The sequence below is a fragment of the Nyctereutes procyonoides genome, unplaced genomic scaffold (genome assembly GCF_905146905.1).
Source record: "Nyctereutes procyonoides isolate TBG_1078 unplaced genomic scaffold, NYPRO_anot_genome, whole genome shotgun sequence".
NCBI classification, from domain to species: domain Eukaryota; kingdom Metazoa; phylum Chordata; class Mammalia; order Carnivora; family Canidae; genus Nyctereutes; species Nyctereutes procyonoides.
Window position 1 is genome coordinate 18,993,262 of NW_026575043.1, and position 27,986 is coordinate 19,021,247.

A 27,986-nucleotide genomic window follows, 5' to 3' on the forward strand; every position below is an offset into this window, starting at 1 on the left:
AAATATATATAAAAAATAAAGAAAAATCGGCTTCCTCCCCGCTGTCCCCAGCTGCAGACAGTCGCCTGACCCAGCGATGCTAAGCGACCCGGGGCTCCTTTGGGGGCTCTGCCGCAAAGTGGGATAAAGACCCGGCGGGGATGCGGAAAGAAGCGAGACAACTACTGGTCTCCCTCCAAAGCCGAGGGGGCCGGGGGGGGGCAGCGGGGTCCCCGCGGGGTCGGGGTGTCCGGGGCCGCGCACCTGTCGGAGGAGTCCGCGTCGTCGAACTGCCCCGGGACCACGCGAGTCATCAGCAGCCGGCGGTAGTCCATCCCGGAAGCGCGCAGAGCCCCGGCGCCCGGAGGCCGTCCGCCGCGCGCTGGGACAGGAACCTACCTGGCTCCTCCGCGAAAGGCGGGCGCCACGCGCTGATAACGCACCTGCACCGGCAAACCGGACGCGCGGGGGAACTTCCCTGACCAGAAGTCCCGCCCGACCGGAAGGCGCGGCCCGCCGGAAGTCCCGCCCCTTCACGAGGCGGCGGCGGCCCCTGCGCAGTGGGGGGCGTGGCCCAGAGGGGGCGTGGGAGCCCGGCGGGCGGCGAGCCTCGCGGAGATTGGCTGACGCGGCAGGGTGACGTCACACGCGCGCGAGTCCGGCGCGCCCGGTACCTCCGGCCGTTTTTTAACGCTTTGGGTGCGAGCGGGTGTGACGTTGCTCTTCGTCCCGCGCCGCGACGTGCGGAGGCGGGAGGCTCGAGGTCCTTGCAGCGGTCCGGGAAACCATGGAACCTGGTAGTTAGGCTTAAGGAGTTTGGTGCCGTGTTTTGAGGGTAAACTAAGATAAGTGATTTTTTTTTTTTTAGAGAGTTTGTCATACGACTGAAAACGCCTTAAAACCGAACTAGAGGGGCAGCTGGAGGGCTCAGGGCGTGACCCCGGGGTCACGGGGTCGAGCCCCGCATCGGGCTCCCCCGCAGGGAGCCTGCTTCTCCCTCTGCCTGGATCTCTGCCTCTCTCATGAATGAATGAATGAATGAATGAATGAATGAATGAATGAAATCTTAAAAAAATAATAAATAATAAGTTGATAGAATGTGCCCTATGAACAAAGGTCCAGAAACGTGATTGGAAATTCTAGACCAAAAAAGTTTAAGAAATAAGGCACTTGGTTTTTTGTTGTTGTTGTTGAATAAGGCACTTGGTTTTTTTGTTGTTGTTGGTTGCTTTTGTTTTTGTTTTGCGTTTAGAAAACAAAGATTTTTTTCAGATTCCCTTCACCACAGCGCAGGCAGCATTTATGTGTTTGGAAAGATGGAAAAGGTGATTAAAAAGTTCACTAATCCCTGGCTAGCCTGCTTGACTCACTGGCTTTTTTTTATACTTTATGTGATGACATAGTAGCTTGCAGGGGGAGGGGATGGGAATCAAGCCTCAATTATTATTCCGTTAATTCAGCAATTCAATAAAATAAAATCAGGCAAATGGCCAGTGACTGTAGATGGAGAAGTTTTAGTAAAAGTAAGTCCTTGGACTGCAAGGTTCGTTCAATCAGTAGTCACTCTGTGAAAGACATTGCTGTTTGCTGTAAGGAGTTCTGAAAAATCACGCGTGGACTCCACTGGACGCGCTTATAGTCTGTAAAGTCTGGGGCACCTGGCTGGCTGTAGGAAGAGCATGCGACTTGATCTCAGGGTGGTGAGTTCAAGCCCTATGTTGGGTGTAAACATCACTTTTTAAAAAACGTGTAAATATTGACGCCCTTGAAAGGGTGGCAGAGGTTAATAAGTAAAATGAATAGGTGCTGAATTATGATAGAGATTTTATTTTATTTTTAAGATTTTATTTACTTATTCACGAGAGACAGAGAGGTAGAGACACAGGCAGAGGGAGAAGCAGGCTCCATGCAGGGAGCCCGATGTGGGACTCAATCCTGGGTCTCCAGGATCACGACCTGGGCTGAAGGCAGATGCTCAACCGCTGAGCCACCCAGGCATCCCTTGTGATAGAGGTTTAGATGCAACAACATTGCAGGAATTTTAAAGATAGATGAATGGGTAGATAGCAAGGTCTCAAGAGAGAGAAGCATTTGCCAGTTCAGACTGAAGCAGTTAAGGAGCAGGATCTGACTAGAGCAGGGATGCACCAGATAGATAATGTGGGTCCAGGCCGTGGGAGACCTAGAAAGTCAAGGAGAAAAACTTGGATTCCATGCAATTGGACATCCTTTCCTCTCCCATCCCCTGACAGGCCTGAAGAAATCACAAGAGCATGGGCCAGTGTGAAGGTGTAAGAGGTGGAAAGAAAGCATGGGTTGTGAAAAACATTTTTTTTAACCAAAAATTTTTTAAAGGTTATTTACTTATTTATTCATGAGAGACACACAGAGGCAGAGACACAGGCAGAGGGAGAAGCAGACTCCATGCAGGGAGCCCGATGGACTCGATCCTAGGATCACACCCTGAGCCGAAGGCAGGCGCTCAACCACTGAGCCATCCAGGTGCCCATGAAAAAAATTTTTTTTAAGATTTTATTTATTTATTCATGGAAGACACACACAGAGAGAGGCAGAGACACAGGCAAAGGGAGAAGCAAGCTCCATGCAGGGAGCCCGATGTGGGACTCGATCCCTGGACTCCAGGATCACAACCTGGGCTGAAGGCAGACACTAGCTAAACCGCGGAGCCACCCAGGGATTCCCGAAAGTCATTTTTAAAGGAGAGATGCACAGGACTTGGTAACTGGGTAGCCCAGTTGACGAAGTAGAAGGATACCAAAGGTGTCTCCCAAGTTTTCAAACCAAAATGCCTGAGAGAATATTTTGTGGAACCTGATAGTCCTCTGATAATATTTTGTAAATATCTCTTAAATGACTGAGAGGTCCCTTTATGATCTGGGTCCCAAGTCTTTTAGGGAATGATTGGATAGTAGCCACATATATTGACTTGTTTTTGTCCAAATCAGTATTTACTGCTGCACAAAGTGCCCATGATATACTCAAACTAAAAATTTTTATTTTTCTGATAACCTGACGACGGACATTTAAAAATTTTAGGACAATGAATGTTGCTGCTTTCTGAATGTGAGGGGGAATGGGAGGAGTAACCTCTCTTTACATATACTAATGAACATTAAAATTACGTTTTTGTTAAAAGAAACCTTCCATCATTCAACAGTTAAAAACAAAGACTATCAAAAAGTTTGGTCATCACCTTCAGATCCTGCGCATTTTGAAGTGGATGCCTCTCATGAAAAATTAGAAGGTGTGTTCAAAGCAAATACCATGAATTTCAGCAGTTTTTCTCAAGACTTAACTCACTCACATTTTCCCTTGTGTATGGATACCAACAGTACCACTTCAGACTCGCCTCAGGTGAGCGTTGCTTATAGAGTACTAGGAGGTACAGATGTATTCAGCTTTCACATTGTCTCCCATATGAAAATTTCTTCAAAAACAGGAAGAACACTGAAAGAATTTCCGGTGGAGGCTCAGAGGAGACCCTCAAACAGAGTCTGGTTTTCCTAGTTCTGTTAATGTAACAAAGAATTTTACAAATAGTGTTAACACTGATCCTTCCTGGACTCCCAAGTGAAGTCTTAAGTGTGCAACCAAGGGACATAGTCACAACAATTCAGTCATAGGCAGGAAAAGAGTCAATGGATAGGACATCTCATCTAGAGCATGTTCTAAAATGTCAGCAGGCAAATGATTCAAGTGTCATTCCTTTTTTTTTTTTTTTTTTTTAAGATTTTTTATTTACTCATGAGAGACACACAGAGAGAGAGAGGCAGAGACACAGGCAGAGGAAGAAGCAGGCTCCAGCAGGGAGCCCGAAGCAGGACTCGGTCCGGGTCTCCAGGATCAGGCCCTGGGCCAAAGGCGGTGCTAAACCGCTGAGCCACCCAAGCTGCCCTCAGGCATCATTCCTAAAGGCATTGACAGCCCTGCCTGTAAATGATTTTCTATCTTAATGAAAATTCCAAGTGCCCTTTCTCACCAAATAAAAGATTATACTGTCCGAAATCATGATGGATGCTATTCTAAAAGTTTGAATTTTGAATGTAAATAATAGAAATGAATTAGGTTGTGCCATAAGTAACTGACACTTTGTAGTTCAAAAATGGAGAAATATTGACAATTTCATGTGGGTTAGCCCATAAATTGGCATAACCTATCTAAAGGGCTATTCAGTGACCAGAAAACACATATTAATTGTACCTCAAGTAAGTATGCAAATGAGATATGTGCAGAATTACCTATAATAAACATTAGGGGCACCTGACTGGCTCTGTCAGAGGAACATGTGATTCTTGATCTGGGAGTTGTTAAGTACAAGCCCCACAATAGGTGTAGAGATTACCAAACACAAATAAATAAAGTTTTTAGAAAGGTGACATTTAAAATTAAAAAATAAACTTTAGAAGCAACCCAAATTTTTATCAGTAGGGACTTAAATTATTTGCACAGATGTCAGTAGATATGTAAACCTTAAATATGGTAATACAGATTCAGAACTGACCCTTGAACAATGCAGGGCTTAGGCATACTGACTTCCCTCGAAGTTGAAAAGCTTCATACAACTTTTGAGTCCCCCAGAACAAAAGATCAGAAGCCTTAAAAACAACATAGTCCATTAACACATATTTTGGGTGTTATATTTATTATACATTGTGTTCTTACAATAAAATAAGCTAGAGGAAAGAAATGGGATTACAGAAATCATTACAGTGCAGGGGGCACCTGAGTGTCACAGTTGGTTAAGCATCTGACCCAGTTTCAGCTCAGGTCCTGATCTCAGAGTTTTGAGATGGAGCTACTACCCCTCAGATTCAACCCTCAGTGTGGAGTCTGCTTAAAACTTTCTCTCCCTCCCTCTCTGCCCCTTCCCCCTGTGTGCACACATGCGTGCACTCTCTCTCTCTCTCTGTCAAATAATTTAATAAAAAAATCTTTAGGAGGTTAAAATACATTTACAGTACTATGTTTATAAAAAAATCTGTGTTTAAGTGGACTTGCACAGTTTAAATCTGTTGTTCAAGGATCAACTGTGTATTTGTTGATGTAGAAAGATGATCACATTGCTTCTCACTGGGTAGTGAGCTTTTGAGTGTTTTTTTTTTAACTTTCTTTTTAAAAATAATGTTAAAGATTCTTTTTATAATGATAACTTTTATTTTAATTTCAAAAGAAAATTTGGTTATAGTATTACAGTGTTAATCAGAGTCTAACCATTATGTATCAAATTATGAAGAATGAATGTCTTAAATTATGTCAAGAGGTTCTCTTTCTTGGAATTCACTGAGTATTTATTTTATTTTTCACAAAGAATTTACAGACCGAAGGAACAAAAGGCATATTCTAGTTAAAAATAGTATTATCATAGAAATGCTATGGTAATATGACAAGTAGTGGAGTCTGTGTAAATATGACATCAATACATGTGAATAATGCTATTTTATTTCCCAAGTATATTATTTTTCATACTTCTAAAATCTCCTTAGTAGAAATGGCCTAAATTAGCAAGAAGTCTAAAAAACAAATTGTTGTAAAATATAACTCAGTTTTTCTCCTACTGGAGGTGCATTCAATAAGTGCAACAATGTTATAAAAAGCATGATTGAATTGAGGTTTGTAACCAGCTGACTTTAGTAAGAGATACAAATTTTTTAGAGCATCATTTAGGTCTCACATACTTGATACACTATTTATGATTAAACCAATGCTTTCCTCATTCAAAAAACTTTCTTTACTACCTTACTTACACTATTAATTTACTTCCCAAAACCTTTTATCTTAGATGACATTAAGGGACTTTCAAGAATAAGCACTAGATTTCTATTAGAATCAGATTTCACCTCAAAAAGACTTGAAGAACAGCTATCCTAATAGTTGTTTAGATCAGATTTAACAAACTTCAAAGGATGATCAGAGGTATTATGTTATCATACATCCCCATGTTTATAATAACATGACTTGACATATCAAAAAAACAAAATATTAAAATAGCAAGATACTTGCTTAATGTTATTAATATCATGTCTCTATTTGCATGGTTTTAGTAAGAAGTTCAGATATACAGAAGGGACTGGTCCTAGAAAGTACACTCTACTCATGCAACAGAAAATACTAACAGAAGTTACATAGCAATGCACATACATTCAGAAGAGGCTTATGATATTTGTTTGAAGTATTAATGCTAATGCCTTATTTATTAATACAGAGTGAAATAAAGAATGTAAAAAGGGAAGATGAATCTAAACTCACACTTTCCAGAGATATTTATGGCACACTAGACGATGGATTAGATGGTGAGTATCACTTTGTTGCCAATAAGCAAACAGAGAAACTAAGATTTTTGTGTGTATGTCCTGTGATAAGAGCAATAATAGTAGTGGGCAGGTGCTAATGCACACTTTCTATGTACAGTTGCTTTTAAAACAGTCCTATGAAACAGGGCTTTTCTCTTTCTTTCTTTCTTTCTTTCTTTCTTTCTTTCTTTCTTTCTTTCTTTCTAAGATTTTATTTATTTATTCATGAGAGAGACACACACAGAGAGAGGCAGAGACAGAGGGAGAAGCGGGCTCCATACAGGGAGCCCGATGTGGGACTTGATCCCGGGTCTCCAGGATCAGGTCCTGGACCAAAGGCCGGTGCTAAACCACTGAGCCACCATGGATCCCCTTTTTTTTCTTTTTAAATAAGGGTTGTTTGATCTTCATTTTACATGGGAAGTACAAACCATAAGCAACACATTTGACTATATTAAATTTTTTAAAAATTTTATATGACCAAATGATAAAATAAAAAACAATTTCAGACTAAGATATATGCAGTGTATGCATTAACAAGATTAGTACCCCAAATAAAGAACTCCAATAAGAAAAAGATACAACTCAATAGAAAAACAGGCAAAGAATATGTATTAGCTTACTAGAGCTGCCATAACAAAATATTAAAGAGCAGATGGCTTCAACAACGGAAATTTGTTTTTTCACAGTCTAGAAGCTGGAAGTCCAAGATCAAATTGTGTGAGAGTAGATTTATCCTGAGACTTCCCAGATAGCAATCCTCTTGTGTTTGCACATGGCCTTTTCCCTGTGCCTCCCTGGTGTCTTAGAACACCAGTCATTGGATTAGGGCCACACTTTTATGACCTCATTTAACCTTTACTATCTGTTTTAAAGGCCTCATCTCCAAGTACAGTCACATTTTAAGGTACTGGATGTGTGTGGGGGTGGTAAGCCTTCAACGTATGAATGTTTGGGAGATACAGTTCAAGCCAAAACAGTATCTAATAGATCACAAAAAAGTAAACCTTCATGATTATTTTTTTTATTTTTATTTATTTATGATAGTCACACAGAGAGAGAGAGGGGGAGGCAGAGACACAGGCAGAGGGAGAAGCAGGCTCCATGCACCGGGAGCCCGACGTGGGATTCGATTCCGGGTCTCCAGAATCGTGCCCTGGGCCAAAAGCCAGCGCCAAACCACTGCACCACCCAGGGATCCCCATGATTATTAAAAAGACCATAAAATTCCATTTTGTTCGTATCAGTTTAATGTGCATTATAGTAGAGCAAAGAAACTTGTGGTGGAAGTACAAATTGGTACAACCACTTTGGAGAGTAATTTTGCAATGCCTAATAAATTTGAAGATATAGGGCAGCCCGGGTGGTTCAGTGGTGTTTAGCGCCACCTTCAGCCCAGTGCATGATCCTGGAGTCCTGGAATCGAAACCACATCGGGCTCCCTGCATGGAGCCTGCTTCTCCCTCTGCCTGTGTCTCTGCGTCTCTCTCTCTCTCTCTCTCTCTCGTTTCTCATGAATAAATATAATCTTTTTAAAAATTTTGAAGATACATATTTTATATAATCCAGCAATTCCACTTTGGTATATACCCAGAACCTGAACAAAAAATTCTTAGTGTACATTGAAATGTATATAAGGATGTTCACTGAAGGGTTATTTTTTAAAAGATTTTATTTATTTATTCATGAGAGACACATGCAGAGAGAGAGGCAGAGACACAAGCAGAGGGTGAAGCAGGCTCCATGCAAGGGAGCCCGACATGGGACTCCATCCCGGGTCCCCCAGATCACACCCTTAGGCTTAAGGTGGTGCTAAACCGCTGAGCCTCCCGGGCTGCCCTGAAGGGTTATTTTTAATAGCAAAATTAGAAACAAATATCTAACAAAAAGGAAGTAAAGTGTAATCCTTCAGTAAAATGAACTAGATCTTCATGTGTTTACATGGCTAAATCTGAAAAGCAAAATTTTAAGTGAAATAAAGACTTTTATATCGATATACATTTATATTTTTATATGTAACATATAGGTCACAAATATAATTTGATTCTAATTACATAAAATTTTAAAACATAGAAAATAATATTGTATATCCCAGGGTGCTGCAGGATCTTTTGAAATATTTAGGAAACAGTGATAGCATCTGTTGGATCCCACAAACTACTAGCTTGAGACAGTTCACTATTTCAATGTAAAACCATACTACAACCCTTTCTATAAAATATGATTTGCAAAGCTGGGTTTTTGATGGTTGCTATGATAAAAAGCAAGTATTATATGAAAATCAATGTGGAATAGAAAGTGAGAGTTAATGCTGTCTTATCTGATTTCAAGCTTTGAGATGTGTGGTACACAATAGTACATCCAAGTAGTAAGTTTGGTTGAAATAAAACATGTTTTTTCTTTTGTATGTGTTTGAACATCTACAAACTTGTTAGGAAATACTTAAGTTGAGCTTAACTACTTAATAAACGGAACTCTTAGGTATTTCTTTTGGTCTTTTGGTGCTGCAAAAAATTAGTGAGATGGTCACAAAATTAGAAATTCTGGGAAGTTGATATATATTATTTAAGGCCCATAAATGAGTAGTGAAAGTAGAAAAATATGGATGGGACGAATGAATACATACTAGCTTCAGTTCATCAGTAGTTATCTCTGGGGAGGAGGAGAAGAGAGAATAAAGGGGAGGCATCATTAATTTTATAGCATTTTATTTCTTTCCATCTTGCCTTATTTGCTTCTGATTTTTTTTAATTTTTTAAATTAATTAATTTATTTATTTATGATAGTCACAGAGAGAGAGAGAGAGAGAGGCAGAGACACAGGCAGAAGGAGAAGCAGGCTCCATGTAGAGAGCCTGATGTGGGACCCGATCCTGGGACCCCAGGATCACGCCCTGGGCTGAAGGCAGGCATAAACTGCTGAGGCACCCAGGCATCCCTATTTGCTTCTGATTTTTAAAAACATATTAAGTCTAGATAATGTGTCTTATTGAGAAACAACATACCATAGCATTTAGAAATAGTATTCTAGATGGCTAAAATTAGCAACACAGAAAACAACAGATGTTGGAAAGGATGCAGAGAAAGGGGAACCCTCTTACACTGTTGGCAGGAATGCAAACTGGTGCAGCCACTCTGGAAAACAGTATGGAAGTTCCTCAAAAAGTTAAAAATCGAACTATCCCATGACCTGGCAATTACACTAGGTATTTATCCAAAGGATACAAAAGTGCTGATTCAAAGGGGCACATGCACTTCAATGATTATAGCAGCAATGTCCACGATAGCCAAATTATGGAAAGAGCCCAAATGTCCATCAACTGATGAATGGATAAAGATGTAGTATGTGAATGTGTGTGTGTGTGTGTGTGTGTGTGTGTGTGTGTGTGTGTATCAATAATGGAATCTTAGCCATCAAAAAGAATGAAATCTTGCCATTGCAATGACGTGGTTGGAACTAGAGTGTATTATGCTAGGCAAAATAGGTCAGAGAAAGACAAATATATGATTTCACTCGTATGTGGACCTTAAGAAACAAAACAGATGAACATACATGAAGGGAAGGAAAAATAAGATAAAAGCAGGGAGGAAGGCAAACCATAAGAGACTCTATATTTAAGATAACAAACTTGAGGTTGCTGGAGGGGAGATAAGTGGTGGGCCAAATGGGTGATGAGTATTGTAGGGTGCTTATTGGGACAATCACTGGATGTCGTATGTAAGTGATGAATCACTAAATTCTACCCCAAAACACACTACACTATATGTTAACTAACTTGCATTTATATTTTAAAAAAGAAAAAGAAAAGAAAAATAGTATTCTAGAATCCCAGCTGCACTGCTTACCCACTCTGTGACCCAAGGCACTTAGTAAGTGACTTAATATCTCTTATGTCTCAGGTTCCTTATCTGTAAAACAGGAAGAGTAACAGTGCCTAGCTCATGGGGTTGTTGTGAGATTAAACAAGTTTATGTTTGTTTGTTATTCTATTTATTGTGCCTTTGTATTCTTTGGAAACATAAAACACTTAAAAATTATAACAAAAGATTTTGAATATATCTTGGGATTTGTTGTAATGGTGTTTGGCCAGAATGACATATAGCAAGCTTTTTTGTAGCAGTCATTTGAGAACTTCTGGCCCCCACGTAAAAGTTCTGTTTGGTTGGCTAGCACAAAGTCATGCTGAAATCCACTAAAAAAAAAAAAAAAAAAAAAAGCCGAAATAAATATAATTTTAAAAAGACTCCAGCAGCTTATTTCAGACATGTAAATATCTTAACATATAAAGTTATGGTCAGCTAATTCTTATTTCTATCTTTCTCTTTCTAATGAGATGTCACCACTGGAAGTGACTCACAGAACTTACTAACTCAGCCAGTTGACACCAGCCTTTCTTTCTTCAGACAATTTGAACCCATTTGCAAATTTCATCTCACAGAAGCATTTAATACTGAAACAATAACATTTCAAAATCTGACAGAAGGCTTACCTTACACAGAGAAACCAGAAATGCAAAGTCATGTGTGTAATTGTCCAAAAGACACTAATATAAAGGAAGATTCGTTTAAGGAAGAAAATTCAGTGGGAACTGAATTTAGCACCTCCACAAAGGAAGAGCAGCTTGCTCATGAATGTGTCAGACAACTTTCTAGAAGCCCACCTCTGGTCCATAGCAGTGGAGAGACACTGAAATTCACGGAAATGTCACCAGCTAAAAGTGCTGCCACAGAGGCTGCACTCAAACCTAGTCAAACTCAAAGCTTCTTGTATACGGAAAATGTACACAGTGATGTTAAAAAACCTTTTGACAATGAGAATAACTTTAACTTCCTTGATCTGAGAGCTAATTATACAACAGAGGAGGTAAGATTTTTTTTTTTTAAGATTTGATTTATTTATTCATGAGAAACAGAGATAGAGGCAGAGACACAGGCAGAGGGAGAAGCAGGCTCCATGCAGGGAGCCCGATGTGGGACTCGATCCCAGGACTCCAGGATCACGCCCCGGGCCAAAGGCGGACGTTCAACCACTGAGTTACCCAGGCGTCCCAAGGAGGTAAGATTTTTTTTTTTAATTTTTATTTATTTATAATAGTCACACACATAGAGAGAGAGAGGCAGAGACATAGGCAGAGGGAGAAGCAGGCTCCATGCACCGGGAGCCCGATGTGGGATTCGATCCCGGGTCTCCAGGATCGCGCCCTGGGCCAAAGGCAGGCGCTAAACCACTGCGCCACCCAGGGATCCCAGGAGGTAAGATTTTTGATGGGCAGTATAGTTTGTAGAGTGTTAAAATATGTGCTTTCCAAAAACAACAACAACATGTATATAAGCTGAGATTTTTCCAAGTAGCTAGATAATCTAATCAGCACGAGGGACATTGCTTCTCTGGCAAAAATGCCTTCTGTGATCTTAATCAATTTAGAAACAAATTTCTTCTAATGAAATTAAGTCCATACTTGAAGGTTAGCTCTACTGAATGATAATTTCTTTGAGGATCAGGGCTCTGTCACCTTTTTACATATGTTAGTATCCACATGGTACCTTGAATTATGGGCTTTTATGTTTGGTGAATCCAATTGGCTGGAACTCAGAGTTTACAGTAAGGAAAAGATTGAGAAAAAGGAGAGAGATTAGATTATTTGACAAGAAAATCTTAAAATTTTTCTATCAAGGGATTTCTTTTTTAAAAGATTTTATTTATTCATGAGAAACAGAGAGACAGAGACATAGGCAGAGGGAGAAGAAGGCTCCCTGTGGGGAGCCCGTTGTGGGACTTGATCCCAGGACCCTGGGATCATGCCCTGAGCCAAAGGCAGACGCTCAACCACTGAGCCCCCCAGGTGCCCTCTATTGAAGGATTTCTATTGACAAGCACAAAATATTAATTAGTTTACCAAAGTGAACATTTTAATTTGTCTTTTGACTTATCTTTCTGGGCACACATGTAGTATCCTAAGAACACTGAAGGTGCCTATAGTATAAACTCTGTGTTCTCTGAAAAATTTTTAAAAGTAACAATTTTAAGAATTAGTATGGGCAAATAGGTATAATCCAAGAATAGCAAAAATAGTACCTTTTATTTGTAAGTCTGATGAGAAAAGCTATGATATTATGTTTCATTTGCAAGTATAAGCAGCTTTCTGTTCATTTATTTGGAAGCAGCATTTTAAAAAGAACTTTATTTCCTCTGTTGATTAAGGAAAATGACGTTTTAAAAAAATGTTTAGTTAACGTTTCTCCAGATTCCTCCTTCCTGTATCCACTGCATTTAGCAATTTATTCAGTCAAATATTTTCAGGGCAGCCTGGGTGGCTCAGCGGTTTAGCGCTGCCTTCAGCCCAGGGCGTGATCCTGGAGACCCGGGATTGAGTCCCACATCGGGCTCCCTGCATGGAACCTGCTTCTCCCTCTGCCTGTCTCTGGCTCTCTCTCTCTCTCTCTCTCTCTCTCTCTCTCTCTCTCTCTCTCTCTCTCTCTCCTCTGTGTGTGTGTGTGTGTGTCTCATGGAAAATAAATAAAATCTTTTTTAAAAAAATAGATATTTTCAGGAATCTATTATGTGGAGGCCCTACACTATGTGTTGGCTATAAAAAAAAGATATAGGTTTTTATCCTCATGATAGTAACACCGTAGTAGAGGAAACTCACATTAAATAATCACACAAATGTAGACTTTCAAATATGGTGAGTAGTTACATATAAAGTGTATGTGTAAGTTGTATGTGTTATATAATATTACATATAAACTATAAACAGAAGTATGATAAGTGCTGTGAATAAAATGATGCAAATATTATCGTTCGTGAAGTAGAGGATATTGAGCTGAGCTCTGAAGGATGAGCTAGGAGTTACTAAAGTAACTGTGGGTGGGAGAGCATTCCATGCAGCAGTAACACATACAAGAACCCTGTGGCTTCAGGGAGCATGACACCCAGTAGGACCTGACAGAAGCCCAGTGTTGCTAGATCAAAGGCAGCAGACAGTTGATGTGGATGGACAGGTAGCATGGGTCAGGCATCAAGACTAGACATCAGGAGGGATAGGCCTCAGTAGGAATAGTTGTCTTTATCCCAGAGCAATGGTGAACCATTAAAACATAGGAGTCCACTGTCTCTAAATTCTAGAAAGTGATACAGCCCACCCCTGCAGATATATTTTACAGAGTTTTAAATGTCCTACTCATTTCAGCATTTTCTTGCTACAACTTATTATCCTTTTAAAAAGCCCCCAAAACCTGTATTGTGGGCAGAAAGTCAATCACGAGGCATGGCCATCTGATATTCTTACACTCACAGGAGTCATAGCTGTGAGATAATGGCTTAATGAGCAATAACAGAAGTCTTTGTTCAAGAGTCCTCACAGACTGTAGAGTAATTGAAAAATTTGTCTTAAGTCATTTGAAGTCAAAGAAAGTACCTCACAAGAGTTCAGAAACGTTTGTATCATAGAAAGTGGTGAGAGTATCAAAGCTGAGTTTTTCTTTTGTAAAAGTAAATGTGATACATCTACACATATATATATACTGTTGGTGCTCTGCTGTGCCATTCAGTGCTATGTATATACTTAGCAGTTCCTATGTAAGTATGTTCATTAAAAAGGTATTATTATTGGGCACCTGAGTGGCTCAGTGGTTCAGCGTCTGCCTTTGGCTCAGGTCATGATCCCGGAGTCCTGGGATCAAGTCCCACATCAGGCTCCACACGGAGAGCCTGCTTCTCCCCCTGCATGTGTCCCCACCTCTCCATCTTTCATGAATAAATAAATCTAAAAATTTTTTTAAAAAGGTATTATTATTGGAAGGAGATATTATCATTGCTCTTTTATGCTGAGGAAACCACACTAGGAATCCAGGATTCAAGCAAACTCTATCTGACTTTAAAACTCATGATCTTGACGGGATGAGCACTGGGTGTTATGCTATAAATTGGCAAACCGAACTCCAATAAACACATATACAAAAAATAAAATAAATAAAACTCAGGATCTTTATACTCTTTTTCACACTTACGTACTCTACTTTACAGATTATAGTGTCTTCGAAGGGAGTACAGAGCTTTGAGGATGTTCCTGACATGCCAGACTGTTGCCAAAAGGAAGCTGCCCTGGAGGGCCTGGCCAGTCCAAGGATTGCCTCACCTTGGTTTCCTGCAGGCATTCCTTGGAGCGGTGGAGCACCTCTGGGTGATGGCAAGATGCCTGACACAGAGCAGGAATTGGAAAGCTTGCAATCTCTGGAAGAGGAGATGGCTTACAAAGTCTCGGGGAAATTAGAGCATACTAATAGAAAGCAGCAAAGCCAGATCCAAGACCTGCAGAGTAGCAACAAATATCTAGAGAGGAAGGTGGAGGAGTTACGGATGCAGGATACCAAACAGCAGGTGTTCGTGGATATCATAAATGAGCTGAAGGCCAAGGTGGAGGAATTAATTGAGGACAAATACAGAATGATGCTGGAGAAGAGCGACACCAACAAGACACTGCAGAATTTGCACAAGGTCTTAACTCACACCCAAAATCGTCTTCAGGAAGTGAAGAATGAAAAGGAGACCTTGCAGCTGGAGCTTAAGAGGATCAAGGGCAATTTTGTTCACCTACAGGAGAAGTACATGACGGCAGTGCAACAGAGAGACAAAACCGTCAGCCTGTGCCTACAGATGAACAGAACCATAAGCGAGAAAGAAGAAGAGGTTGAGAGGCTGCAGCAACTGAAGGGAGAGCTGGAAAAGGCTACCACCTCCGCTCTGGACTTGAAAAGGGAGAAAAAGACCCTCGAACAAGAGTTCCTATCTTTACAGGAGGAACTTCAGAAGCACAAGAAGGAAAACCTGGAAGAAAGGCAGAGCCTGAAATTGAGGCTTGAGAAGCTTCTCACTCAGGTTAGTCATTTGCAGTTCATATCAGAAAATGAGAAGGCAAAGAACACTCAACTCCAGCAGCAGGTCCAGGATGTGCAGCAGGAAATCGCAAGGCTTCGGCAGCAGGTGCAGGTGCAAAGTGATGCCCCTCAGTTTGAGACAGTGCAGTTACAGGAACACCCCGGGGAAGCAGTGGAGGCGGATGGCACAAAGGTATCCATCAGGTTCTCCAATGCTGAATTCACAATTTTCCAACTTGCCCACAATCTATTGATGCACATTTAGACACCGTGCTCATATTTGTTGGCAGAAAGAATTACTAACGAGAGAGAGAGAGAGAGAGAGAGAGAGAGAGAGAGAGAGAGAATGGAAAATGTACCACAGGTTTGGAGAAGTTTCTCTAGTTCTTAGGTACTCACATTGCAGAAGAACCATTTCTGAGCTCTTGTGACTATTTTGGTAGAGGTGAAAATTAATGTGGGAATTTCTGGGTACCTGTGACCAATCAATCATCTGAAGCATCCCTGAGGATGAAGGATCTTCTGGGTGGAGATCTCCATGTATTCATGCCACATCTGCCTAACAATAAAACTAAATAATGCAATTATATATTGGTTTACAAGGTCAGACAAACCTATATCACATACTAATTTTGTGAAATTATAAACTTTTTTATTGAGATGTAATTGACATATAACATTGGTTTCAGGTATGCTGCATGATTTGCTATTTGCATATGTTGCAAAATGATCACCACACTAAGTCTAAGTTAACATCTGTTAAAAACAGCATGAGAGCCTCATCTCAATATGTCTGGAGAGGTTGTAATTTTGTATTCTCTGCAGTTCAAATGGCTTTTTTGGCATGGAACCTGGAAGCATGTCCTGGAAGTGATCATTTTCACAAGCCAGCGCACATCTATTTCAGTTTTGCAGGCCTGTCTTAAAATATTTATGGTACAACCTTATTAATTCTGACTACTTAGAAGGCTAATCTGAACTAAAAAAAAATGTGTTTATTTTAAAACTTTTATAACAACTTGAGCTGATTATGTTACCTTGAGGATGTCCTTAGTGGACTTTCAGGAATCCATAATGAGCACAAGTATTGTTGGCAAGTAAGCAGTTCTATTATTTTTTAATGATTCTCAGGAAAATATTGTTCTATGTTTAAAAAATTCTCTTTATAATCTTTCCTCCAGGAATAAGTTAGGATGATCTAACCCAGTGGTTCTCAAACTTTAGCATTTATGAGACTTAGCTGTGAAAAGGCAGATTCCTGGGGCCCACCTCCACTTTTCTGATTCAGTAGGTGTGCCTTGGGGCCCGAGAATGTGCATTTCTAACAAGAGCCAAAGTCTCTCACAATGCTGCTGGGCCAAGAGTCACACTCTGAGAACCACTACCCTAAGCAGAGATGACAAGCACCCCTAAGAGTGATATTTAATTCAGCATATTGCTTGGGCTGTCTGAGTGGCTTAATTAGTTAAGCATCTGACTTTGGCTCAGGTTATGATCCCAGGTCCTGGGATCGAGCCCTGAGTCTGGTTCCCTGCTCAGCTGGGAGCCTGCTTCTCCCTCTCCCTCTGCCCTAAGCCCCCATTCTTGCTTGCACTCTCTGTCTCTCAAATAAATAAATAAAATATTTTTTAAAAAATTCAAGATTTTACTTAAAGAGCAATCCAGACTCTTTGTCTTTATCGTGACATGTCTGAATTGTGTACACATAGGATGTAAAGGTGGTGCATTCTTTTTTTTTAAGAAAATTTTATTTAGGGATCCCTGGGTGGCGCAGTGGTTTGGTGCCTGCCTTTGGCCCAGGGCGCGATCCTGGAGACCCGGGATCGAATCCCACGTCGGGCTCCCGGTGCATGGAGCCTGCTTCTCCCTCTGCCTGTGTCTCTGCCTCTCTCTCTCTCTCTCTCTCTCTCTCTCTCTCTCTCTGTGACTATCATAAATAAATAAATTTAAAAAAATTTATATTTAAGAAAAAAGAAAATTTTATTTATTCATGAGAGACACAGAGAGGCAGAGGCACAGGCAGAGGGAGAAGCAGGCTCCATCAGGGAGCCTGATATGGGACTCGATCCTGGGACCCCAGGATCATTCCCTGAGCCAGGGGCAGATGCTCAACCGCTAAGCCACCCAGGTGTCCAAAAGATGGTGCATTCTGATTTGGTCCTGAATTCCTCACCTGGTGAAGAAGAGAGCCTAAATCCCCTAGACAAGAAAATAACTTCTCAGCTGATCTCCAAAATTCAAAATCTTCTGGCTCTAGTGGTAGAGAGACCACCACATGCCAGGTAATTTTTAAAAATTGTATTTCTGTTGGGGGAGTGAGAAATATCAAGATTGGACAAAACAGAAGAGGCAATCTAAAGCCACAGAGAGTTAACTTATGGGAGAAAAAAATGGAAGACAAAATATAGACCCTTAAGCCAAGCATTCAGCTATTCCTTCCTCCTACTGCTTTTTTATCTTTCTTCAATATCTAATTCCCACAAGTCTCCAATAAGATAACCAAATTAGATAAAAAAAAATAATAAGGGTATCAGACAAAACCCTTCACTTAGTACTTCTTCCGTGACCTGGAAGCTCTATCAGAGTGGTAATCCCCTGGTGATGGGTGAGTGTTCCCATCAGTGAGCCATTGACCCAATCTAAAATTTAGCTTTTGGGTAGAGGGAGAGCAGTAGGGAGTTGGGTACACTGGTGGGATGAAGAACAAAATTGGTGTCAGGTGAGTTTGAATCCTGACTTCACCAACTCTTGGCTTGTGTGCCTTGTCAGCCTTAGCTTCCTCTTCCTGAGTAGGGGAAATGATACTTGCCGCTGCCCTGGGAGGTAACAAGCTCTGCATATAATGAGAGACCATATTACAGGACTGGCATTTGATAGTTTCTCAAATGAGCTGGCTATGTTTCTTCCTCTTCTGTTAATGTCCATTTCTTGGATTTTAAGTGCAGTCATCTCACCCAAAATTGAGGGGCATAGTCTGTGATGGTCCTGATCCAACACAACCCTTATATCTATTTTGTTTCAGCTAAGTTTGTTGAATGCTAGCATTTTTTTAGTGCTAGAAATGGACCTGAGCATTTTATGGGGAGATAACAAAGTGGCGGCCCACAGACTACATCCACCTGAAGTTTTGTTTTTCTATGTGTGAGTCTGAATATGGCACAGACTCTTCTTAGCTACAAACTTTCACATCCCATTTTGTTCCTTCAAACATTTGCTTACTCACCCTAAGGCTTGATTCCCCCCATGTCACTGGAAGCTGCTATTCTTTCTGCCTTATTTGCGAGCTGTTGCTTCTGTACCACACCTCCCAAGGAGGAATGTGTCCCTAGCCCTCTTGTCCGTAGATGTCATCCCATACCAAACAAATATTATGTTTGCTTATTCTGTGTCTCCCACACCCACTACAGCAGAAGCCTTCAACATCGGGCACCTGGGTGGCTCAGTGGTTGAGCGTCTGCCTTTGGCTCAGGTCATGATCCTGGAGTCCTGTCCTGGGATTAAGTCCCGCATCAGGCTCCCAGTGGGGAGCCTGCTTCTCCCTCTGCCTATGTCTCTGCCTCTCTCTGTGTGTCTATCATGAATAAATAAATAAAATATTAAAAAAAAAAAGCCTTCAACATCAGAAACTTGGTGCTTCATAGCCCTGTACCTAATACAGGTTAAGCCCTTAATCGGCACTCAACAAATTATTTATTGACTTCACAACCTGTCTTGAAGTCTTAAGTTTATGTCGCTATTTTTCATGGGTTATCTCATCCAATCCTTATACCATTCTTTATATTATCATGCTTTTTTTCAAATGAGAAAACTAAGATCAGATCGGACCAAATCAAATCATGGAAAAATAAACTGAGGCTTAGAAGAGTCAAGTTTCTTGTCCTTTGTCTCACATTGTGTTAAGCAGCAGAACTCAGATACTAACTCAAGCAGTCCAGCTCATGCACATATTTTTGATTTTGAGGTTATACATGCAAATACCTTCATTCTAGGCACCTTTAAATATCTAGAGTTTCAATATTATTGAGGATATCTGATTACCCTGGTGTCAGACAGCAATTTGGCTGAAATTTGGATTTGTAGGCTGATTAGGCCAGGCTAACAGGATGTACGTGTGGATGCCTAAGCATGTATTGTTATTGTAGGTGAGGATTAACTTCCCAGTGATCATTTAATTGGTACCAAAAACAACTTATATGCAAGGGTAAATCTGCAAGAATTCTTTCCACACTAACCGTTCACTAGATATCTTATGAGTAATTGAAGAATTGAGTCCAATATTTTATCTCTTTTGGTTTGGTCACTTGTTCTGGAATTTTTTGCGTGTTTTTTTTCTGTCCTCCTTTAGCTTTAGGGAAAACTTTTTAATATAACTTCTCAAACTGTTATTCTTAGGCCATCACCATTCCTGATGCTGAACATTTCAAAGAGAGCAAGAAAGTTAGTGATATAATGCTACAAAAATTGAAGCACTTGTATCTTAAAAAGGAAAATTTAGATAAAGAGGTACTGTGTTTATTATTTTTCTAAAAATTGTTTATTTTTTCTGAAAAAAAGTCAAAGAAAAAGGTAACACAAAAATAAAAAGAAAGTCTCCAAATTTGGATTTTTTTTAAGCATTGGTTTTTGAGGGGGCCTGGATGGCACAGTTGGTTAAGTGTCCTATTCTTGGTTTCGGCTCAGGTCATGATTTCAGTGTCATGAAATTGAACTCTGCATCATGCTCCTTGATTGGCATGGAGTCCACTTGAGATTCCCTCTTCCTCTCCCTCTGCCCCTCTTGCTCATTCTCTCCCCCCCAAAAAATAAATAAATACTTAAGGGAAAAAATTTGGAGGGGGGACCAGATTAGTTTTGTTATGGCCCTCACCAAAGAGGTATATTATTCAGTATTTGACTTGTTTTATAATTTAAATTTGTATTAGAAAATACTGTTCATCTACTAAAAATATGGTATAATTATTTTTTCCAGTTTTGCCTGGCTCTACTGATACCTGAAAAATAGTGTATTTTGACATCTTGATAGTGACTTCAGACTTTAGCACTTGGAATAGTGGATACATTGAAAACTGACCATTTTCTTTCTCAAATAGCACAGGGTACAGGAAGGGATTCCTGGAATTTCTTCAATTGTTCTTTGCTTAGTGTAGTAGTGGTACAGAGATGGAGGGATAAATCAAGAGAATCAGTGAAATGGGGAAGGTGGTAACAGGATGTTAACTTGCGCCAGTTTTAACGTGAGAGGAATATAGAAGTGGCAAGTGTATCAGGTAACAGAATAAAAACCTACTCAAATATGGGATCTTGGATAGTAGGAACAAATTCGGTCTTATGCTGTCAGGAAATTACTTCTCTGAACTGAGGTGGATAGAAAATTTGTTGCAGGTATTCTGGGAAGCCTCTTTGTCTCCTAGCTAACCTGATCAGGGAATAATGGATATGAAGAAAAACTTCTGTCCTCCATTTCCTAAACCAGCCTTTAAAAATAAGCCCCACTGAATACAATACAAAAGTTTTGGATATTTGTGGTGTTTTGGTAAATTTACTGAATTATTGGCAAGTGAAATGATGTATCTGTGATTGGACTCTGTGAAAGGTGACTGGAGGGAGGAGGACATAGTTGGGGGTGTAAATGGTACAAAACTGGCCACTACTGTCAATAGTCAAAGCTGAGTGATAATTACTGGAGGTTCATTAAAGTTTTTTTCTATTTTTTTTAAATATTGGAAATTGTTGGGGCACCTGGGAGGCTCTGTCAGTTAAGTGTCTAACTCTTGATTTTGGGTCAGGTCATGATCTCAGGGTTGTGAGATTGAACTTTACATTGTTTATAAAAAATAATTCTGTGCATCACACTTTACCTCACTGATTTTTGGAGAAGTTTGAATCTTAAATATTAAGATTTATTGTTATTATACTGAAGGAACAAATAAATGATTATAAATTAAATCTAGGGTAGGTTTTTTTTTTTTCCTTTACAGAAGAATTCTGATAGCCTGACTGTAAAAACAATTAAATATTGGGATAAGCTTCCAGAGACCCCAAGCCCACCCTCGGGTTCTGTGGTGTGCTAGGTAGGACCCATAGGATTGAGCATATGGTGGTACAACTAAGTTTCACAGTGAGAGGCTACACAGCAAAGTTAGCACAGGGGAAAGGTGCTTGGGGCAAAGTCCAGAGGAAACCAGAGTCAGACTGCCAAGAGTTCTCTTGTGTGGAGTCACAGAAGAAGCACTTCATTTTCCTAGCAATGAGCTCTGACACTATGTGTGAAATTTGTGTCAGGGTCTCATTATAGTCCCAGCACCCAGGGTTTTTACTGGGGGCTGCTCGCCTAGTCATGTCTGCCTAGCACGTACTAAAACTCTGAACCCTCTAGAAGGAAAGAGGCATTCAGTATAAGCTGCACGCTTTGTACAAATAGGGTAGGCACAATGAGCCATTTATATTTTAGAATGATGAAAATCCTTCTGCAATCCAGGTTCCCACATGGCAGTCAGGGGGCAGCATGACTAGCAGGCCTTCTTAGGGAAGCAGCCTCAGATCTGCTGTGTGAACTCTTTTCTGTACAAGAGCTGTAGAAACAGTTGATGTTTGGAGACTGGGGAGTGGATGGTGCATGGTTTGATGATTTTATTATAAATGTTATTTGAATGTAGTTTTATTTCTTCTCCTTTTCTTTTTTGAAATATAAAATGCTTTTTTCCTTAGGTACTGGAACATAGAGCCAAAATCACAGCTTTTAGAGAGTTAATTGCAAAAGAAAAAGCATTTCAAGATCAGATTATTGAGGTGAGTTTAACATTTACTGTGCATTGTTTAACATACAAAAATAGAATTTCAGATATTTGTGTTCTTTTGGTAAGTTTGTTGAAATCCTTCTAGCTCTACGTTCTACACTTCTATTATTCTAACCACTGAAGATCTCTTTGATTACTAAAGTTATAAAGTATTTATTGTCAGATTTTCCAAGGAATGTGAAAGTATTGGAAGCAAACACAAGTATATATTTAATCTCAGGTTATAGGCTTTGATTCAGATGAAGCCAAGAATGTTAGAGATACCTATCTTATTGGGAGCCACGCTGATTAAGTACCACAATCTGAATGAAGATCTTGATTTCTTAGTAAGAAAGACCTTTTATTGCCTTGCTAACATTTTTATCCATAGCACCATTTTATTAACAAGTTTAAGAATATCAACCTTCAAATAATGTGTTCGCTAAAATGGTCACACACTGGCACTGTAGCAGTATTATTCAACTATTATGTGTAGAGTTTAAGTTCTATACTTTGCATTTGCAAGTTTTGATATTTTACATATTGTCCTATCTGATTGCTGTTTAGACTAATATTTATTTCTTTCAAAATGCAGAAATAAAAAATATGTGCTGTTTTTCACAGTGATGGAACACATTTGTATTTTTGCATATGCTATCACCATTCTGTTTTCTTTTTTTAAAAGATGTTATTTATTTATTCATGAGAGATACACACAGAGAGAGGCAGAGACATAGGCAGAGGAAGAAGCAGGCTCCCTGCTGGGAACTGACATGGGACTCAATCCCAGAACTCCAGGATCACACCCTGAGCTGAAGGGAGACGCCCAACTGCTGAGCCACTCAGGTGTCCCACCATTCTGTTTTCTTAAGTTTTATTTATTTTTTTTAGTAATCTCTACACCCAACCCTGATCTTGAACTCACGGTTCTGAGATCAAGAATCACATGCTCGGGATCCCTGGGTGGCGCAGCGGTTTGGCGCCTGCCTTTGGCCCAGGGTGCGATCCTGGAGACCCGGGATCGAGTCCCACGTCAGGCTCCCAGTGCATGGAGCCTGCTTCTCCCTCTGCCTGTGTCTCTGCCTCTCTGTCTGTGTGTGTCTGACTATCATAAATAAATAAAAATTAAAAAAAAAAAAAGAATCACATGCTCTTCCGGCTGAGCCAGCCAAGCGCCCTACTACCATCATTCTTAATGTATCAATAGCTGTTTGTAACACTATGATTAAGGAGTACTTTGGGAAATAGTTCACTTTAGATACCATCTAAAGGTGAAGGCATCACCACATAAAAGAGATGGTAATTATGTCACTTAATGGAGCTGTCAGCTAATGTTGCATTGGTGATAATTTGGCAATATAAAAAAGTGTCCAATCAGCACGCTGTTCACCTTAACTTACAGAGTTATATGTCAGTTATATCTCAATAAAGCTGGAAGAAAAATAAAGGCAGATGAAACAGGAAATATGTGTTACAAGTAAATTAAAATGTGATCTTGGTATCTAGATACAGAGTTACAGTCCAACTGGATCCCTCTAATAGCGAAAAGGTGATTATTTTTTAATAGTGGTTAATGAGAAAAGTCTATCATATTTCTAAGTTATTAAACATTGGCATTCTGTAATAAACTCATAGCATGACCAACCATCTTTGAGAGGGAAGAAAAAGTCCAGCGTGGTGAGGGCTCACAAGTTTCTTGTAATTCAATAATTTTTTAAATTTACTAAGTAATTATTGACTTCTCACGAAAGTCTAAAAATAAAAATGCTAGTCACTCTGGAGACAGAAAGCCAAATCAAACATGATCTCTGCTTCCAAGAACTCTAGAAAAGAAGATAAAATACATAAATATTCATGAGGGTTGATAAAGGGGAAGTTTCTTAGAAAGCGATACAGTGACCAGTGTCTAACACAGGCAGTGTCTGTCTAATGTTAAGTTCAGAGGAGGAACAGATACTGTCCAAGGAGGGGAGTCATGGGACACCTTGTGAAGGGAGTGGCAGCTGGACTTTGAAGACTAGTAAAATTTGAGCACAGGGAGGTTGAGAGGAGAGCTGTAGATTCTGTTGTTCATGAGTACATTCTGTGCTTCGGACATAAAAGATGATGCAAGTGGACCTCCATCTTCCCAGAAGCTGGAATGAGAAAGAGGACACACCTGCAAGCATGTCAGGGACACTATATCATTTTTTAAATGTGCTGCAGTCCACTTGTACAAACTGTATCTCAGAGAAACCAAATAGTTGATGAGGGAGGGAGAGCTCTTCACTGAAAAGGTAAGCTATTAAAAGCAGAAGAGAAGACGCATCTTTGGGGGGGGCAATTATAATGGCTACTGAAAACCTTTACTCAAGACTGAGGGGAAGCTTCTTTTTTTTTTAGAGGGAGAGAGAATGCGGGGGGGGGGGCAGAAGGAAAGGGAGAAAGAGAATCTTAAGCAAGCTCCACACCTGCACAGAGCCTGATATGGAGCTCAATGTGGGGCTCAATCCCATGACCCTGAGATCATGACCTGAGCCGAAATCAAGAGTTGGACACTTAAATCACTGAGCCACCCAGGCACCCCTAGGGGCGCAGCTTTTAATGAATGGGCCAGACTGACAAGCACCTGAGCCTGCTAATCAAGTCTCAACCCCACTAAAGGTGAGACATGCACAGCTGTGCCCCCTGACGTGATGCAGGAAGACATACACAGCACATCTAGGAAGTCTTCTCACCAAAATAACTGGATCCAAAGGCAGGATTCTAGACTGAACTACCTTGACAGGAGATAAAGAGACCTATTATGACACCATGATAACAAATCCAGAGTGTGGAAAATTCTCATCAGTAAACACTTGGCCTGAGAAAAGGGGGAGTCATAAGATCCAGGGATCCCTGGGTGGCGCAGCAGTTTAACGCCTGCCTTTGGCCCAGGGCGCGATCCTGGAGACCCGGGATCGAATCCCACATCGGGCTCCCGGTGCATGGAGCCTGCTTCTCCCTCTGCCTATGTCTCTGCCTCTCTCTCTCTCTCTCTGTGACTATCATAAAAAAAAAAAAAAAAAAAAAAAAAAGATCCAGCCTCATATCAAGCTCTATGCTCAGCTGAAAGTCTGCTTGTCCTCCCTCTGCTCCTCCCCGTTTGTACACACTCTCTCAAATAAATAAATAAATAAATAAATAAATAAATAAATAAATTTAAAAAATCTTTTAAAAATAAGTAAGAATAAGAAAGTTGCTATTTCTGCAGCAAATTTGTTTTGCTATTGCTTCTCCTAGGGGATTTCACTATAGACACATAAGTATATCTAAAGCATTAGAAGACTTATGGCCATTCTTAACATTGGTATTTAATGTGTACATTTCTGTCATTTTTCTTTTATAATTGATTTGAAAATGAAGGTAATTGCTGAGGGATCTTGTGAATACCCTTTTCTGATCATTAATTCAAGATGTCACTTTTATAAATAAAATTTTTAATTTTTTTTGTTTGCAAATAAACATTGATCTTAGGTCAGAACATGGCATACATTGAGCTGAACCTTTTTAAAAACCTGCCATCATTTGTGCAAATCGAGAATATTTTTCAAGCCTGACTATGCATCAAGCACATTAGTGCTTTATTTCAAATATAATCAAATATGTTTATATATATTGGTTATAAATGGAAAGAGGGTAAAAAAAAAGGTAGTGAAGATTTGAGGCTGATATTTTTATTCACTACCAAGTGTCAAATTATTTGCGAAGCTGTTTCATAATATTAAAGTGGAGAAAATTATAACTAATTATAAAATTATAATTTCTGCCTATCTGTTCTAAATGTAGTCTAACCAGGATTAGCATCTATTGATTTACCTATGGTACAACTTGGTTTAAGAAATCTTGGAATAAAGATTAGGCCACTGTTCTTATTTGTTCTCAGTATCCATATATGGTTTTCATGGTTAGTATTTTTCAGTTAACAGTTTCCAGGTTAGTATTTTTACCAACTGCAAAATTGGGAAATCTTCTAGAGTCAAAAGACCACTGCAACAGACTCATTGAAGAAAATGACAAATATTAAAGACATTTAGGCAACTTAATAAATAAGGTATAATTTTTTTAAAGAAATCTTTGTTTTTAAAAACTATGCCAAATACTTAAATAATAGAATTTTGGTGCTACAAAGGAGCTGAGGAATGATGGAGAATATTTATATTGATTCTATTTACTTCATAACATTACAAAATGCTCCTTTAAAAAAATTTTTTTAAAGATTTTATTCATGAGAGAGGGAGAGAGGCAGAGACATAGGCAGAGGGAGAAGCAGGCTCCCTGTAAGGAGCCCAATGTGGGACTTGATCCCAGGACTCCGGGATCACAACCTGAACCGAAGGCAGACACTCAACCACTAAGCCACCCAGGTGCCCCTATAAAATGCTCCTATTAGCTTTTTAGAGGACACCTAGAAAAGAGCATTATGTGTATCTTTACCTGTACTGTCAGCAATTTCAGGTCTTAGTATTGGGATTTCATTTTGAGGATAATTATAGAAATCTTGCCAACTTAACATTGCAATTTACCTCCTAAAAGTTGCATTAACTTTAACCCTTAGTGGATGCATCCAGTGCTTGTGTGGAAGACAAGTGGATTAGAGTTGACCCCATGCTACAGTTGTCTACTTTCTGATACTTCATTCCTTCTATTCCTGATTTCAAACTGTTAAGATTTTTGCCTTGTGTAAAATTACTGGGAGTCACATAATTGAATGTCATTGTGTAGAGTTTTTTTTTAAGTAAACAGAATAAAATATTTTTTAAAATAAAATTAAAAAATAAAAATTCCTCATATGAAGAAATCAGCGAATGTGCTGACCAAAGGCTCGAGATATCCCACTCTCAGATTGCACAGTAAGTTGAAAAAGCGTTTTAAATTTTGTAAATCTTTACTGATATTTTATTTTGCTCTCTGGCTTGCCAAACTTATGTTCACTGACTGCTAGGAAGAGAAAATGCAATTTTTATGAATTAAGACCATTTCTTCAATAAAATAGTCTGCTTAATGTCTGACTACTTGAATAACCAGATTATCATCTTCCTTTCTCAGAGTTCCCTTTAATTTCAGGGAGGGGGAAGGTGACAGGATCTGTGAGAAACATCCAAAAATTTCAGAAGATAGTCCATGGTATTTAAGTAAAATGACCTTGCAATGCTTAGGCTTTATTCATAAAAAGTTTTGAAGGCACGCCAAATGAAACATACATTTACGTTTATTAAGAACCAACTAAACTCTCTCATTAGAATGAGATTCAGGGGATCCCTGGGTGGCGCAGCGGTTTGGCGCCTGCCTTTGGCCCAGGGCGCGATCCTGGAGACCCAGGATCGAATCCCACATCGGGCTCCCGGTGCATGGAGCCTGCTTCTCCCTCTGCCTGTGTCTCTGCCTCTCTCTCTTTCTCTCTCTGTGACTATCATAAATAAATAAAAATTAAAAAAAATAAAAAAAAGAATGAGATTCAGCTGACAACACTCCAAAATTAGTGTTTTTAAATTCTGCAAAAATTTTTGCTTATTTATTATCCTTATTTATCATATGCTGCTTCCTCATCCTTCCCCCAATTTCATTTATACTGTGTTGGCTATCACTAGAGCTTAAGCAAAAAGTCTAATCTTACATAGAAAGACACCCCAGGGCAGCCCGGGTGGCTCAGTGGTTTAGCGCCGCCTTCAGCCCAGCGCCTGATCCCGGAGTCCTGGGATCGAGTCCCACATCGGGCTCCCTGCATGGAGCCTGCTTCTCCCTCTGCCTGTCTCTGCCTCTGTCTGTGTCTCTCATGAATAAATAAATAAGATCTTAAAAAAAAAAAGACACCCCAAATATGACGAGGTTCCTTTACAGCTAACTTACCACAAGATAATTGAAAGACAGTGTGGGTATTTGTATCTTGGGAAGTTTGTTTTTATTTTTCATTATTGTTTCTAAGCAGAATGAATATTAAAACAATTTTCTGGTTTTTCAGACTGACACTGGCAAGTTTTAAATTTGAAAGAGAAGAGGATGTTATTATACACTCAAGAGAAGTA

At 39.8% G+C, this 27,986-nt stretch overlaps 2 protein-coding genes across 2 annotated transcripts in view; one reads left to right on the top strand and one right to left on the bottom strand.

Annotated features, from left to right (window-relative positions):
* The window catches only part of RIOK1 (RIO kinase 1), a 29,612-nt gene extending 29,156 nt beyond the window's left edge, over positions 1-456 (bottom strand). Inside the window, exon 1 of the mRNA XM_055322886.1 lies at positions 244-456. Coding sequence (XP_055178861.1) covers positions 244-314 — 71 coding nt within the window. The 5' untranslated portion in view covers positions 315-456. The remainder of the gene's footprint in view (positions 1-243) is intronic.
* A 237-nt stretch (positions 457-693) lies between these two features.
* Positions 694-27,986, top strand: part of CAGE1 (cancer antigen 1) — a 33,185-nt gene continuing 5,892 nt past the window's right edge. The window contains exons 1-7 of the mRNA XM_055323238.1: positions 694-776; positions 3,137-3,354; positions 6,203-6,290; positions 10,624-11,153; positions 14,316-15,167; positions 19,559-19,669; positions 21,875-21,955. Coding sequence (XP_055179213.1) covers positions 767-776; positions 3,137-3,354; positions 6,203-6,290; positions 10,624-11,153; positions 14,316-15,167; positions 19,559-19,669; positions 21,875-21,955 — 1,890 coding nt within the window. The 5' untranslated portion in view covers positions 694-766. The remainder of the gene's footprint in view (positions 777-3,136; positions 3,355-6,202; positions 6,291-10,623; positions 11,154-14,315; positions 15,168-19,558; positions 19,670-21,874; positions 21,956-27,986) is intronic.